Source organism: Gallus gallus, chromosome 3 (assembly GCF_016699485.2).
Source record: "Gallus gallus isolate bGalGal1 chromosome 3, bGalGal1.mat.broiler.GRCg7b, whole genome shotgun sequence".
Lineage (NCBI taxonomy): Eukaryota > Metazoa > Chordata > Aves > Galliformes > Phasianidae > Gallus > Gallus gallus.
The window spans coordinates 41865613-41883295 of NC_052534.1; the positions used below are offsets into that span (position 1 = coordinate 41865613).

Consider the following 17683-nt stretch of genomic DNA (forward strand, 5'->3'; position numbering starts at 1 on the left):
CTCCTGTAAGTGATGCTTTCTGTATCTCTACATCTAACGATGGTGTCTATACAACTACTTTGCTCTTTGTATTCAGATTAACAACAGGAAATATTTGATCACTGTGATCCACAAGATCTTCCGGAGAACCCTTCGGGCAGAGCCGAACAAATATTCCTTGTCATCTTGTATTTGTGCCACTGATTGCACTGCTGATCACTGAAACTGTTCATAGCAAAATGAACCACAGTAACTTCAGAAGGCTTCTATGATTTGTCACATTAATAAATCTAATTCTGTCCTTGCTCAGCACTGTTACTAAGATCAATAAGCATACTCTCTCCCAACAACTTGCCTCTAGCTCACACTAGTCAGAGAGTACACTCCTGTGGAATCTTACCTCTATGAATCATCTGTTCGATTACACCATACTTAACTATTACTGTCTCCAGTATCTTTTTGTACTTTGGGGTTAATTGAAGTCAAATTCACAGGAACTGCTGGCCTTAAAAATACTCACTCAGTTAACAGATTAACACAAATTTAACTAGAAGTAATCTACTTACCTGAGTCTGGTCTGCCATCAGAACTGCGAAATTCCTGCATTCTCTTCTCTAGTTTTTGCTGCCGCCGTCGTTTCATAACCACCTCAGGATTAGATATTGTGCGAGTGAAGCTGGTCTCAGGCATATCTTTGTAAACCTCAGCTGCAAGGCGAGAATTCTCACTGCCAAATTAATTTAAATAAAGAGAGAAAAATTGCCATTAATATCTGAAAATATATATACACGAAGGTTGCTCTGAAGTAATGTCTCCTATTTCATTATGTTAGCCCATGACATCAGAGGTGGATGTTGGTGATATGGCAGTAGAGGTTGAACCTTCCCACCAATATTCTGTTACGTTTTTTTGCCATGCGACAGATCGCAGCAGAGGGGCAGCCTGACAAAATGGCATCTGACATGGAAGGGTATATGAAGAGAAGGTGGGTCACGTTAAAAAAATAGAACACATACTCAGCTTCAAAACACTATCAAATAGTGCTACTGTTCTCTTTGTATCTACTGTAGTTTCTGTGGAAACAAATAGGAAGCATTACTTTCAGAGCAATCTATAGATCACCCCATCACTTCATAAAAGGCAAGTGGAATCCATACATATAGGAGATCATTTAAGTTACTGTTAGATGGTTTCTATACTAACAGCACATCTTCTAGGATTAGGACTGTTGATGAACATGAGATAATCAGTGATCAATGTAAGTACTGATGATTGCTACCTTTCAAAGATGAAAAGGGGTCTTCTACCTCTTATTAAAAAAAAAAAAAAAAAAGATGAGGAGTCACAGGAACCTTACATAACACCCTTAACTTAGTTGTGAGTTACAAATACTGCAAGTCATGTTGAAGCAGAATTAGTACGTGATTGTTGTTCACAACTTTACTTAGAATCATAGAATCAGTAAGGTTGGAAAAGACCCACAGGATCATCCAGTCCAACCATCCGCCCTTCATCAATGGTTCTCACTAAACCATGTCCCTTAACACAACATCCAAATGCTCTTTAAACACCACCAGGCTCGGTGACTCTACTACCTCTCTGGGCAGCCCATTCCAGTGCCTGACCACCCTTTCAGAGAAGTAGTATTTCCTAACGTCCAGCCTGAATCTTCCCTGACGCAGCTTGAAGCCATTCCCTCTCGTCCTACTTCTGCTCATGTACTTAAATATAATTCTATGTTTTGGTTTTTTTTTAAATAAGATCAAGCTAAGTAACTGTACAGAATTGGAAAGCCCATGTGAAAGCCACATACTGACATGTGAAGAACGTTGCAAACATGTCCATGCAGAGCAGTACTATACAAAAGAAAAACAGTCCTGATCTCAAAACAACAACAAAAAAGCCAAATGAACAGGCTTGTAGCCAGGTGATAAGTCAAATGCAGCCACCTGCAAGTACTATTTTCCTGTCAAAAGACAAAACAATTAGAGAAGGGAACAGAACCAAACTAGAGCAAATGCTCAAAAAAGGAAAAAAAAAAAAGTCCAAGTCAACAAGAATGTGTCAATTTTTGCACAAGAATTAAGGTTCCTGATAAAAAAAAGTAAGCTTTACACCAAAAATGAACATACAAGCCACAGAAATTGCCATTGTTTATTTTGGCTTATGATGGTAAAATACCTATGTTAACTACTGCTAAAAGAATAAAATGGACTCATTTGGCAGAGAGAATAAATCCTTTAAAGAACGATGCCGGTTGTATGAAATGACCAGAGTTTACAACACTTACATATCATCCCCATGAAGAAGTCGATCATCTTTATCTGATGCTTGTCGCAATGCCTCTTTTTCACGCCTCTTCTTCTCTTTCTTTTCTTTCTTTGAGAGAGTTCGTTTGAAATTCTGTATTACTCCTTCTTTTTCTTGTTTTTCAGGGCCATTACTCTGAGCCTTCTGAAATAAACCAGTTTAAAACAACTTCCAGCATTTTTAATCTAAAGAAATGTTATTATTGATTTTAATTTTCCATGTACGTTCGATTAAGTTATAGTTTTAATAATACGAAAAAAAGATACTCCAGGACAGTATGCTACCGTGGGATAGGACTAATACCCACAAGGAAAACATAAAAGGCCAAAATAATTTCACATTCCTAAGCAAATATGAACTGATTAAATACCTTGTACAAAGGAAGTATACTCAGACAACAGAAGAAACAACAGAATTTTACTTGAATACTAACTATTGTCTACTTGGCCTCAAAGATAAGTGAAACTAATTTCCACCTCCTAGTGAAATCTATTTCACCAAACAATGTTATACTTGGTCTTTTTTCAAGATCATTGTGTTACAACACCAAATAAGAACAAACTGTAAAAGGACAAACGTTAGAGAGGACAATTCTCCTAATAGTGCATATTTCTGAGATGCCTTTCCATTGCTCTCTTCTCCAATTCCTGCTCCTTGTTTACTCAAGATACCTATAGTCCTCTGGTAATTTGCCTTCTGTGGAAAAAATCATGAAAGATGAGAGAAAGATAATGCAGGGTCTTTTGCTTCTACCAGGAAGCAAAGAAGTAATCTTCAATCCTTCTTCTCTGTTAATTCAATGAAAATGAATAGCACAACTGGTAATAGTACAAGGCATCATTAATTTTCTTTCCTTGTGTCTAATATGGGTGTATCCTGTAGTCAAAAGTATAGCACTAACACCAAAATAGCTCATGAACTTACACCCAAAGCATCTTTAAAATTAAAAAGCCCTAAATCCAAGAGTAAATGAAATGTAGTGCTCAGCCCAAGATGAGTTTGTCTGAAGATAGCCCATTCTAAACAGCATATTTACCGTATCTATAAACTTAGACTAAAATAAAAGTTAGATAAAATATATGATGTATACGATTAATTACTTCAGGAGCCAAAGCCTGATTTAAGTTCATGTTACTAATGAAATACAAAATACAAAACTAATACAAATACAAAAAGAAATGAGAATACTAATACCAATACAAAAGAAACGAGAAGAGGAAAAAGAAGAACATCAGGTACACTAAAACTTCACATCCTTCCCTTGCTGTGGGAAGGAAACTAATTCCCCAAAAAGAAACTCTTCCACCAGTTTCTTTAAGAAACTGAATGTTACTGAAGCAGGTAACAAGTTTTAGTTAAATAACTTCCTGGCATTCTCCCTTAAAGGCTTTGCAAGAGGTGGGATTAGCTCTTAGGCATTTAGTGTTGTATACGGTTGGAAAGTATTTTTACTTCATCTTATTAGAACAAAGTTTTCTGGTATTACATTCTACAATACCAGACAGCTACATGGGTCAAAGTATCACAAGAAATTGGAAAAATTATAAAAATGCTGCATGGTGAGGGTGGTGAGGATACACTTAAAGTATTTAAATAGACTTGCTGCAGATATCCAAGATGACCATCCAGCATTTTTTTTTCAGGAATTAGAAAAACAGAATTCAAAAAGAGTTTTGATACATGAGCAAGTCCCATAAATTGCAAGACTGCTGTTACCACCAGCATATTGCTTAAAGTCTCACCTTTGGAGGAAGCGTATCATTTTCATTCTTGAGAACAAACCTTCCTTCTCGATCATCTTTGTTCCAGTTTAATTGTACAACAAGAGGCTTCTCATCCACATCTAATCTTCTTTCTTCTTCAAAAAAATGAAAAGTGTTAACAATTACCTGGCATCTCAAGAGCAAAGAGATCTAGAAACAAACTTGCACTTCCACTGAACAGCACACAGTAACGCAACCACAAAATGCTAAGGGTTGGAAGGCAACCCTGGAGATGGCCCAGTTCAATGCCCCAGCTAAAGCAGGCTCCTTAGAGTACGCTGTACAGGAAATAATCCAGGTGGATTTTGAATATCTCCAGAGAAGGAGACTTCACAACCTGTCTGGGCAGCTTGTTCCAGTAATCAGCTGATGCTTTCCTGAAGGTATAGAGCCTAGTGATGTAAGGATGCAGAGATAAACGGCCCCTTTCCAATACCAAACCCAAGATTATCTACGTAAGATAAAGGTCCATAACAAGCAGACTTATGCACTTTATCAGAACTGAAGCTCAAAAACATAAGATAAACAATTAGAAGTTGTTTCTGCAGCTAAAATCCTTGAAACTTCATAGTTTAATGAAGCTTTGAAATACTCATCTTCCTTGTTTAACCAGTCTGACTTTGGCCCAAGAACTACAGTTCTTTAAAAGATTGTAAAAAACAAATCAGACTATAAAACAAAAAATCCATTATGTACATATACTACACAAACTTCATTTACTGTGTTGCATCCATTTTACATGAAAAAAAAATCCGAGAGTGGTTAAAGAAATTAAGCAGCTACTGTTATTTTATCTCCATTTAGAAGTAGGAGATAGTATATATGCACAGCACTGATGTCTTTGCATTTACATTTTATTTAATGTGAAAAGCTCATATTAAATAAAGTGCTTCTCTTACCAGCCATACTTTAAACATCAGGAACTTTCCCTGCAAAGGAAACTATTCTATTTTGGCTACAAATGCAGTGCTAAGGGATTTAAAACCTGAAGCAGAGAAACCATATAGTAATCATCACTTTAATCAGTGACGACACATCAACTTTTTTTTTATCCCTTATGACTCGCATCAAGTCATCACTTATAGACCATGATAAGTGACATACACTTCAGTAAACATCCATTCTTTATCACACATTATATTAGTTTCAGTCATTCAAAAGAAGAATTGAAGGTATTTAAGACACTAGTTTCCCAGAGTTTTGTAGTGACCCACTGCACCCTACCCTGATTCCAACCTGATGCATTCTATTGAAGTGAGGGATTACTGGGGAAGACAAATACTAGCAACATCAAAAGGCTGTTTAGAAATCTAAGCTCTTCCCAGATAACACTAAAGGTTCTGCTTAAAAAACACAGCAGCTTCAGACAACAGTATATTGAACTTCTCCAGTTTAGCAGTAAAGGCACATATGACATAAGGCTACCTACAAGGCCCACAGCATCAAAGAACTGAGATGCACTCTCAAGTGCTCCAATTTAACACTTCCATTCTCCCACTATAAATCCAGTCTTAATCGACTGGTCCTAAAAATAGCAACACTCTCACAAATGTCAACAAGTTAGAGGATGTCAAGTACAGCATTTAATAATCATAATTAAAACTTACATGAACTGCAGGCCTAACAGACATACTGACATTCTGAAATACCACTTCCTGGTGTAACAATTAGTAGTGACATACATAACAGCAACAAAAACTGAAGTCTGTTATACAGCTCAGAAACAGGGAGCAAAACTTAAAGGGGTTTTGGCTAAAGGAGGGTAGGAAAGCAGCACGGATGCAGGAAAGAGGACAAATAAGTACTAACCTCCACTGACATGCACCTCATAGAGCGAGTATTTAGGGGATGACAACATGCGCATGTCTGGCCGGAACTTCTCTGCAAGAGTCTCTATCACATCCTGAGTTGTGGCAGTACTTGAGACACGGATACATTTTGTTGCAAAGTTTCCAGCTGCTTTGTCTTGAAAGTAAAATCTCATTACACCATGAAATTCCAAATCCTGTAAAAATATAAAAAGTAAAAAAAAAAAAACACCCATGAGTTTGGTTAATGGCTAGCAGTTCATAGCTCAGTTTGCTAGAAACATTGTTATGAGATCGTCCGGCATACAAATATTGCATTGGTTTTCCAAAGTCTGAGGGTACTCGAGATTACTGACAAGGACAGTATAAACATGGAAAAAACATGATTTTCCATTTAAAGAAATCAAGTACTCTACATTACTGCAAATATTTAAAACTTCAATCTTCAAGTATTCAAATTTCAAGTTACTTTCAGGTTTACCCGAAGAAAAATTAATACACGCTTTTTCCCCTCACACAGAAGCATATCTTGAGAGCAGTCCCAATCTATTTTGTTGCCCACAGGTTGCCCTCACATCCTACATCTGCAATAACACAAGCTAAATATAACTGAGTGGAACGTGTATCAAAGATAATAACTTTCTATCACAGCAGTCCTGAGCTGAGTCATCTTTTCTCTCTACTTTACCCTACCACATGCTCCTCTGTCTTACGCTTGGCATTCATTTGTCCTAGAAACAGCCTGATCAGGAAGCTAAATCAACCAGAATGGGTTTTATTTGATATTTTTCAGAAAGGTTGGTCTTCAGTACAGCTCCCTAACCACTCCAATGCTGCCAAGTTTGCTGTTTAATCATCACTGCTTGTGCCTTCACTTTCCTGAGGCTTTCTAGTAGAAATATCCTCTGGTGCTGGGTGCAATGGCAGGTTCCATGCTAAGCACAGTCCTTTCCAGTGCTGCAACTGATCACAGAAAAGATATCACGTTATCCTTTTGCAGCAAAAACCAGAAACATTTGCTGAAGCTTTTCTATCACTCCAGGAAAAAAGTATTATGATCTGCACAGAAAGATAAACCTAGATACACATAGAAGACACGTTTTACAACTGTAAACACTGTTCTTATCATTGTGCTCCCCACTCTGCAGCAACCGATCTGAAATCAGACAAGGCCCTCACTTCACTTCTCACTGGCACTGCACAGTCCTAACAAACAAAACAAAGAAACAAAAGGGCTTTTTTATTATTATTATTTGTACTGCATCCTGAGTTTGTGAAGACAAGACACCGCGATATTAACAACCACAACAAAAGTCAGGAGAAAAACATACAAAACAAGTATACTGAAGTACTGCATTAAAGCCAACCTTCAGTGGGTTTTTCTTCAACTAATTTATTTCACTGATACATATGTAATAGTTGTCAGGTACTGGAATGGGCTGCCCAGGGAGGTGGTGGAGTCACCAATCCTGGAGGTGTTCAAGGAACATTTGGACACAGTGTTGAGGGACATGGTTTAGCAAGAACTGTTGGTGATGGGTGGATGATTGGACTGGGTGATCCTGTGGGTCTTTTCCAACCTTGGTGATTCTATGATTCTATGAAATTCCCCAAAATCTTGCAAAAATCTTTGACAAAATGGTATTTGAGAACACTGGCATTCCCAATGCTATGGGTCTCCTCGACAGCCTCAGTGACCTAGATCATCAGCAGTTGAAAAAGAACACTACAAATGCAGGAAACAAACATAACAGTCATACAAGCCACTTAAGTAACATTCGAAACTGAAAGCATGGCATGTAAGTTTTTAAATCAAACATTATCACTTAAGTTTTCCAGGAAGCTTCAGCAAAATGACTTCTGTTTCTTGCAATGCTCTTCTGCTCTTTAGATGTAGCTCCCCGTTACTTACTATCACATAGACATTTCTGCTTTTAGCACTATTAAGGAATAATCATGACAATCACTCATTCAGTGTTAAATTATACAGAAGAGCAAATAAATAAGAGGTTTGGTGTATGATTACTGAAACTGGTTAAAGAACTCACTGAGTGTATTAAGCAACGGAAGACTGAAATATAAATACTTCCGTTTCTCAAACATCTCTATAAAAAAGCAGTTATTTTTTTCTTTTCCCCGTTCCAGTCTTTTTATGCAAGGAGAACACAACAAGAAGGCATATGAAAAAAAAACAAGTGGAAAAAGTGGAAAAGAATGTGCAGTAAGTGAAGTTCGAGAAAAGTCTCCAACGTGATACAATGGGATTTGTAGCAGGGAAACCTGGACTTCCTGAAGCATTAAACAGAGGCTTCTGCAAACAAAGCAGCAAATAGCCAGCCACAGTAATCCGCAGCAATGCTCCCGCATGAGAAAGGAAACCCCTCCTTTATAGTGTCAGAGGAGGTACTGAGAGATTATTATTCAACTACGTGGGACTCAGCAACAAACAAAGGTCAGGACGCTATTCCCACAGGCAAAGAATATGGGCAGGCTTTTCAACTTCCATCCACCAGTACCAACCACAAATCAACACACACTTCAATATTTAGCATAAGTGGGTATATTACATGGGTAGCACTTGATAAAGGATTTAAACTCTTGAGTAGTACAGAATATACAAACTTCAGGTCAGAAATCCTTATCTGTAACATCTCCAAGAGTATATCATTGATTATTATTTTTTTTAAAGCTGTTTAATACTACTCTTTATCTTGCAAACTGCATTCATCGTGGCAGGTTCTAGAAAATACCAAAAACTGGCACTGAGAACATCACATCTTTCTTTGTGCTCCATTCAAATTCTTCAGGCAAAAATCTGCAGAGGCCTATCTTCTAACTAAGCTGCGATTCTTATTCAGATACACGTACTTGTTGCTCAAGAGTTTTGTTAACAGAATATAAATCACAATAAAACCAATGCAGAGTGCAACAGTTAGAATTAAAGCAAATACCTGTTGCTTTTAAATGCATTCAGGTCACAATACAGATCCAATAGGTCACACACTGCACAATATTCTGAAACATTCATGCAGTTCCTTAGTACCTGGCCCATAGTCAATCTACAGAGTGAAAAATAGAATTGCTTCCACATCCATAGCATGCAACATATCTATGCAATACTAACAAATATCCTAAGTAAATATATTAAGTAAAAAGAAACCCCTACAAGATTAAAAACAAAACAAAAAAAAACCCAACAAACATTATATCACCAAGGAAATAAGCATTAAAATTACATGACGCTTTGCAGCACGCATTCCTAACCAAACAGGAACATACACAAACTCTATAATAAACTATTAAAAAGGATTAAAGAAAAAAAAAAATCTTCTAGCAACACCAGCAGAATCTGCCATAATTCCTATTAAATGTCTTAAAACATTTTCCATCTACTGGAGAAAGCAAAGCTTTTGCTAACCTACAGCCTTTCAAACACCTCAACAAGTGCAGTTTCACAACTGATGGCAGAATATCTCAAACGGTTTCAAGAGAAGAAAGGAAGAACAAGGACGAATAAAAAGCTCCTATTAAAATCAACAACAGTTTCATCAGCTTTATTTCTCTAGCAAACCTTTGACATGCGGGTCAAAGATATATTCAACTGCAGATTGACTCATTCTGCCACAGCTGTGTTCACAGAAGCAGGGCCAACAACAATCTTCTATCAGGGAATTATCAGTAACGCACAGCACGAGGTGGATAACTAGGAGAAACCACCTATTTATTTTCCTGAAGAAAACTACACCTGAGGAATCAGCCTCACTACAAAACGAGAGGTCAAGATCAAAAAACATGGATACTACAAACATTTGTGTAGTATAAATGTAATGCAATTAAGTCATTGCAACAACCACTGCAGTCTATGACAAACACTACAGAAATAAAATCGTAAACAAAGATTAAAACTCATTTCTATAAATATAACTAAAACACACTCTAAAAAAGAATTTGCTAACCATAAATGCAGCCTGAGTGTCCAAGTGAACCTTAAATTGTAGCTGATGCAAATATTCTAATGTATCTTGCACACATTCTCCCTCCTTCTCTAACTGCCTTCAAAACAAGAATGATCAATCCAGTGACTACTGGACAGTGACTACTGGACTACTGGACAAAAAGAAAAGCATGCTGTAATCTTGATTATTTTCAGCATGAAAAATAATCACCTCACGTTTCAAAATCCAACTCTGCAGTTGACCCATCTACACCAAAGTAAACTTGGTGTAGTAGGAGGGAGGGTAACTCCTACCTCCTTCAAAACAAAGAGTTAGCGTCAGAATTGTATTTTGCCAAGGCCACCAGACAGCACGCAGCAACCAACCACACTTCACTCTGACAACACTTTGTTGTGTAAGCATCGTCAAGTGTCTTCGAGCAAGACTTACAGCTCCAGAAGCAGTTACCATGAGAAATAAGACAAAAATATGCCAAGGGTGCTCCCCAAAAGCACTACAGGCTCTGCCCTCTAATTTTCAAACCCACAGAAAACAATTGCAAAAATCTTACCAGCATATGCAACACACAGCAACTGTCTGCCACCTGCAGGATATTTTTTGTTACATGTACAGCATCATTTAACTTTTCACAATTAAGCAGAAGGAAACACAGATCCCTCTTCCTGCAAAATGAAATCTAAGACAACTTACTGAAAAATACCAACATATTTCTAACAGTGAGTGCTAATGGTTATGTAATTATCTAAACTTCAATAATTCATTAAATTAGACCACTTAAACACAAGAACACAGCAAATAAAGCTAAAGGAGATTAAATCACACTCCCAGATTAAGTCATATATATGGTTATAAACTATATTAATGCAGGCATAACGGCTATTCTGTGACTCTCCTGATAACATAATGAGGAGGATCTGGCAGTCATTGTGAACAGGTACTTTGAAAATAGAAAATAAATCACATTTTAAAAAAGAAAAACAAACTAAAGCAGCCTCATTATTTGGGAAATTGTTGGAAGAAGGCAACGTGACAGAAAAAAGAAGTAATTGACATGCACGTTTGGTCCACTGAAATACTCTGAAACAATCTCCACCAAATATCATAGATACATGCAGAGTCTCATATTTGAAAACAGCCAAGTAGTCAAAACCTGGGCAAAGTCTACGCTGAATTCATCATTTAAGACACATTTAAGAGCAGGAGCCAAAACAAACAAACAAAAAACACAACAAAACCACAACAACAAACAGCAATAGGTCTTGAGGATACATCCCTTACCTTTCCACTCCCTGCCTGCAACATGGCTTTGTTGCAGACCTAAGAACAGAACACTTGTCAGTAACTCCACAACACTTATGAGAAGAAAAATAAGTCGTACAGACTATCCATCGTAGCCCCTTCCAGTTACATGTTAAAAATAAATAAATAAAGCAAGAGTCTCACCTATTTATTTTGTTAAAGACTGTTCCTTTTGCTTCTACAAACCACGGAGCAGCAACCTCAGTCAAGCTAGAAATTCTTTTCTACTTTTCCACTAGCATCAGCACACTCCTGACCCTGCACAGAGCCTTTACAGCCCCATAAGCCAATAGGGACTTCTTTGTTTTGGGCTGTGCTGGCTCAGTGTGCCGTAAGGCCTGTGTGCAGGTCAGATAAGCACCAGAACAAAGAAGGGAGGAGAAGCTAGCAGCCAGCAGTTGATCCGTCCAGCCCGAACTGTTCCACATTTCACACCTGCTCAATGATGCAGCATCACCTTAGTCATCTGCTCACCTTGCCAGCAGCCAGGCGACCCTTCATTGTCCTCCTGCTTTCTCATGCAGGTTTATACAGTAGTGAAGAGGCTAACAGCACAGCAATAAGGTCTTTCCGTGTGGGGTAGCAATTCCATTTTCAAAGTGCTATTTCCAAAGCTAGAGGCAAACAGGCTTTCAAAAGGAATCTTTTGAAGTTCTACATAACAAGCGCAGATTTCAGTGGAGGTTTTTAAAGAGAAAGTAGGCTTAGCTTATATACAGTGGCACCAGCACAAAAAAAATTCTGCTCATGCTGAGGCTGATATGGCAGAACTGTATCAGCTCATGAGCACTGTCAGGCTCTTCTGAGTGGAAATTGCGGCCTGCTACTGAAATGGCACATCTCTCTCATATAGGCTCATTCTCTGAACGCATGAAACTCAAGAAAATAAACAACTTTCAAAAAGTCATAAACTAAAATTTAGAATATCCTACTACTAACAGCACTTCTGGAATTGAAATACTGAAGGAGCTCTTGGATACCGGAGTTATGCCATATTTTCTATATAATTTAAAGAGATAAAATTGTTTCCTACAGAAATTTTGGTAGAGAAACATCATTAAGAATAATCTCAAAACCATAACAATGTCAGTAAAGCTAGCTTTTAAGTTAAGTGAAACTAGTAAAAACTGAAAACAGAATTTTGAAGTGAAGTTTTGAGGTCTTGAGGTTACAGCAACGTAAATAGCAACAGCTACAGGCAGATCAGCATTTCTGTTAGCTAAAACAAATCTGCATCCTTGAAATAAGCATTTCCACCAGCAACCACAGCCGTGCAGCCCTGTTTCTTGTGGCCACCCTCCCTAAGGTTGGTTGTGTTGTTTTATTAAAGACAGCATCAATTAAATTACTCCCAGCATTTCTCTATCTGGATACTCCAGTGTCCAGAAGTACAGACACTACAGCCTCTCTCTTCATCATGGAAATGAAATCTTGTCTCTATCTGATCACTCACAGAGGTAATGTTCATTTTTACTTGCTACTGGAAATATGAGAAGAACATACACTGCATTACAAAAAATGCACTAACAAACAATTTAAATGGGCACCTCAATTAATTTCTTTTAATCAGCAGTGCATTTTTACTATATTAGTATCAAGTTTCAGTATGACTCAACAGAGCAAACATAAAAATTGGGTCCCATTTGCATAATACAACCAGGGGCCGTATCATATTTACTCTTCAACTGACAGAGCCGGTGCTAAGACTGATTGCCCCAACTTCTTTCCTGCACTGATAGACTTGGTCATGTCTCATTAGTTCCTCACTCCCATCGGATGTGCTAGAACCTGTACTGCAGAGGGTTAAGACATCCAGCTACACTGACTGAACTAGAAAAACGCAGATGCTATCCGATACTCTGCATGCAAGCGCTCTGGCAACCGGGCTAATTAGTCAGGAGTTTATGGTAGGAATGCTAACAAGCCTAATAGGAAACAAGCACCTGATTCTCCCACAGTAGACAAAAACAGCAGCGGGGAATCTACTTGGGAAAAAAAAAAAACCAACACATAAAAACAGAAGGCTTTGCAAGCAGACAAAACTAAGATATACCATGCAACTCAAAAAGGTACTCAAGCCTTTAATACAGAACGTACTCTTGACCAGACCCAAATTTCCCAGCTTACCAAGATTGGGCAGGCAGTGTAAAAAGACGAAGGTATTTACATAGTTATTTATTTATGTATTTTCTCTGAGGGATCTCAGTGCACCTATGAACATGAAGAATCAAACAACCAAACAGAAGCAAGAGGATGTTACCTGACAATACGCAAAACCTACGAGGGATTACTGAGTACGTAAACTTGGGGAAAATTGGGTTCTAAGCAGAAAGAACTCTCAATCTGTATCCTCTTGTTTACAGCACTGTTCAGAGCTCACTGCCAAATTGACATTGCTGAAGGTTTTATAGCAGGTCAAGATCTTGCCAAAAAGCAATGTGATAGCACAGAACCGCACAGGACTGTTGCCAGCTTCATTAACCTTATTACCAGTTCAACTACCTCAAGAGACATTAATGTGCAACATTTAAATTTGTTCCAGTTGTACAATTATTGTTGCACCGTCTTGGAATTTGGTCTGCAATCATTAAGTTCATACATTCCAGATAGCATTGGTTCAAATCCAAAACTTGACTGGATTTCAAAAAGTTATTTTCCAAGTATATTAGCTCAGTCAAGCCAGAAGGAATAATACCATTTCAAAACGTAACCTACAACACAACCTTTGTTCTAACAAATGCACTGGATAGAAATAGGTGGAGGAATCTCCTTGAACAAATGCTGTTGTTCCTTTCTACCCAAAATACTTACCTTCCTCGCTTCCTCTTTTTCTCAGAAAAGAAAAGCAACTTTGCACTAATCATTAACAGTATTCTTTCTGAAAAAAAAAAACAAACAAAAACAAATCCAACCAAACAACCCACACACACAAGCAAACAAAACCCAAGATCAGCACTGTTGAATTAAAGTGACTGTGACACCATTTACTGATCTCACTCCACAATGCACAACCACAGTGCTTATAAGCGGCTTCAGTTTGAGCACACACGCAAGAGCCAACACATTTTTCTGAAGTCACTTTTGCCACACATCCAAAAGAAGAGATATTCATTCACTACAGATAAAAATAGGTGTGAATGAAAACATCTCCCCTTTAGACATTATTAGAAGGATTAGCAGTAAACTTTCTGAACATCTAAATGAAATACTTGGTCCATATTGAAACTTCCAAACATGAGAGAGAGAGTCCAGACAAGTTTGCTTTTCTTTTTAATCCCGTTACTCAGAAAACCCTGCACGTATCATCATCTTGAATTCAGTCTTCTTTTCTTTTTTTAAATTACAGGAGTAATACCATTTCTTAAAGCTTATAAAACAGCTCATTACTGGCATTGATTATCTTAATGGAGAATACCCAAGGACATGGACAGCTTCGAAAAATCTTTACAACAGCTGTAACAGTTTGATGAAGTTCAGCTGTTGATAGCTTTCCCCCTGCAGATCCTACTTAATCCTGTTATATAATCTTTGGCAACAAATTTACCAAATACAGTGCTTGGTGAATGACATTCAGTTTCAGTTAGTTGCATCTGAAAACAATGCCACTTGCTGACAAGTTAAAAAGGGGCTTTCTCTGCAGTAATGCCATCTACAGTATCTTCAGACTGATACTGATCCTGCATTCACTCGTCTGTGAAGTTTCTCTTTGACTTTTCGTGCTAGAAATAAATTCCTCCACTCTAACACAGAAGCTAGTTAGTTCAAAATAGTCCTAAACATTTAAATATATGTCATACTTACATGTTAGGACCGTTCCAAAAGTAACGCCTCCTATTTTATTATGTTGGCTCACAGCATCAGAGGCGTACAGTGGTGGTACGGCAGTAGGGGTTGAACCTTTCCACTAACACTCCATTACACATCGCTGCCATGTGACAGATGGCAACAGAGGGGCAGTCTGACAGAACGGAGACTGACATGGGAACGCATTCGAAGCGAAGCTGTGTCACTGATATCCTGCACATGGAAAAAATGGTCCCCACTGACATTCACTGATGCTTGCTGAACATTCACGGAGACCAAACAGTGGATGTTATGACAGTGAGGCAGTGGATGGTGCATTTCAGTAGTGGTTACAGTGAGTCACCTCCACTGTGTAGATTTTTGAATGTGGCATGCAGGCTCTTGTACATCATTGGTGAAAATGCATAGCTAATGGTGGTGAGTGTGCTGAAAAATAGTGTTCTGTAGCTATGAATTTCCTCTACTAAATAATGTTATTGTGCTCTTTGTATCTGTTGTATTTTCTGTGGAAATAAATAGGAGGCATTACTTTTGCAGCAACCTACATACCTATTCAACAAAAATATTTCTTTTGTTTCTGATTTAGTTTCCCCTTCCCCACCTACCTGACTCCAGCTCCACGTTTGTCATTGCCAACTTTTCCAATGCAAGCACTTCTGTGAACTCTGATGGGTGTTTCCCCCTGGACTAGCTCTGAAACAACCAACATCTGTCCCCCAGCTTCCTTAAGAACCTCTCCCATGAAGCCATATAAGATGCAAGGCCAGCATAAAAGAGGGATTACAAAACACCCAAGTGAACTAGAAGTGAGTGGAGAAATCTTTGGCTGCTAGAAAGCCATATCACTAGCTGAAGAAATGAATATGAAATCACATGCTTGTATTTTTCCCTGTGCAGCAACTGGTACACTGGTATTCAAAATAAAGTCAATAATAGTACTTTACAGAAGCAAGGAACATCTCTGCAGATTCAGATCCTGATGGATTGGGAAGTATATCAAAAGCTAGCTAGCAGTATCCAGTGATAATAACTTGAATATGTATGGGAATTAAAGACATTGCATCCCACTTATTGAAACATCTATTTAAATAGTCCAAGCCTCAACAAACACAACATTATGAAAGTAACACTGCTCTTGAAACTCAATATAAGAGGCCTGACAAAGGCTACGGAAGTATAATCTGACTATATTTCAATTAGTAAATCATTTAACTGAAAAGAATAGGAACATGTTTATTGTAATACTGAAAGACATAGCATCTAACGTCTAAGAGTAAGTTGTATAAAATAAAGATAGCTTTCTATTATTTCCAAGTTCAACTACATTTATCAAGATCATGCCAAGATGGTATTTTCTACTGGAAACAACTTACACCCAGAATCTTAGGAACCACCAAGTGCAGAATTCATTAGAGCAACAATCTCTGGTTGCTAATACTAGCTTCAGAAATATTTTTCATGTCCTGGATGTAAAAAGAGAATACTGACAAGGACTCAGTTCATGTAGAAATGTCTCAAATGGTGGAGGAATTACGTGATGCCAAGCGACCTTCTACAAAATGCTGTATCAGATATTGTCCATACACAAACGCTCACTTTACAGTCCTGAGCCTCTGACTTCCTGCAAATGTGACAGCAGCATCTTCACAACAAACAGGCCAGAAGAGGAAAGAAATGGAAATTATTAGAAGAAAATGAGAACTGAGGAAGTTGACATAGTTAAGACAGTGCAGGGATACAGTAGATTGAAGATATTTTAAAAACAAATAAAAACTAAAAATAATAATAATAATTAAAAAAAATCAATTAAAATTGCTGAAAGTAAGCCTTAATTACTTAGTGTCACAAAGTCAGTCATTAAAATGAAAGCACCTTAAAGCTACATGAGTCAAAAACTGTTCTTTCTAGAACTGCAGTAATTCAGTCGTGGCCACTGCATTTTCCTCTCTCACTCCTATTGCTTTAGAGTCTCTGCTCCACACTCAGGACAATAATGAAAGTTTGGTGATTGTGAGTAATAGCCAACTCTAGTCCCGATAGAGGAAACAACAGTTGACCACTTGATTACATAGGAAGCTCCTCACTTCCTGTGCAGTTCTCTTCATAATAGCATAAATAACCTAGAAGATGATATCATATGGTACAAAAAGGCTGATTTTAGTGACATTTTGCAAAAGGAAATGTGGTCATAAATCACCTTTAACTATTTGAACAGTATAGCTGAAATATATATGCCCAAGTTCCACAAAATTTTTTCAGTTACTGAATTGTTGATCTTCATTCCAACATACATGAGAGGGGAAGCCTCTAACTACGTTAAGTGTTATGTGCAGGACAATTCTTTACGAAAAAGTTCAATTTCTCAACAGCAGCAAGGTAGTGCCCTTCCCCCTTATAAACGTTGATCATTCCTTAACAATACATAAAGTGTCTTGAATCATCACTTCATTGTGATACCACACAAGGTAGGAATCTGGCTCTACTTTTAGTCTTGATAAAGATTTGAAGGATCAGTATGTGACTCATTTATTTGTTGAAGTGCCCAAAACAAGAAAAACAACCTACAACACTTTCTAACCACGTTTATGGGTAGAAATCTAAGAACAGGCATCCAGACAAGGGGAGTATCAGCTGAAGTGGTAACTTAGCTACTTATGGAATGGACAACAAGTTTGTATTATCTTTGGTTCCAATATAACATGCAGGAAAAAGTAATTTAAAACTTCATTTAAATCCAATATCAAAATACAAAATTTAATATTGA

The 17683-nt window shown here is 37.7% G+C and overlaps 1 protein-coding gene across 28 annotated transcripts in view; it reads right to left on the reverse strand.

Moving 5' to 3' along the window:
* Nucleotides 1-17683, reverse strand: part of AFDN (afadin, adherens junction formation factor) — a 110687-nt gene that overhangs the window by 75091 nt on the left and 17913 nt on the right. For 22 of the 28 annotated variants that reach the window (XR_001465955.4, XM_015284352.4, XM_040698601.2 and 19 more), the window contains exons 2-5: nt 5862-6057; nt 4032-4147; nt 2270-2433; nt 546-706 (exon numbers count right to left, since the gene is read on the reverse strand). Coding sequence is in view for 27 of the 28 variants with exons in the window: in XM_015284352.4 (XP_015139838.2) it covers nt 546-706; nt 2270-2433; nt 4032-4147; nt 5862-6057 (637 nt within the window). In the remaining variant the exon portion in view is untranslated. The remainder of the gene's footprint in view (nt 1-545; nt 707-2269; nt 2434-4031; nt 4148-5861; nt 6058-17683) is intronic. The other 6 variants (XM_015284360.4, XM_040698600.2, XM_015284353.4 and 3 more) reach the window with 1 other exon arrangement.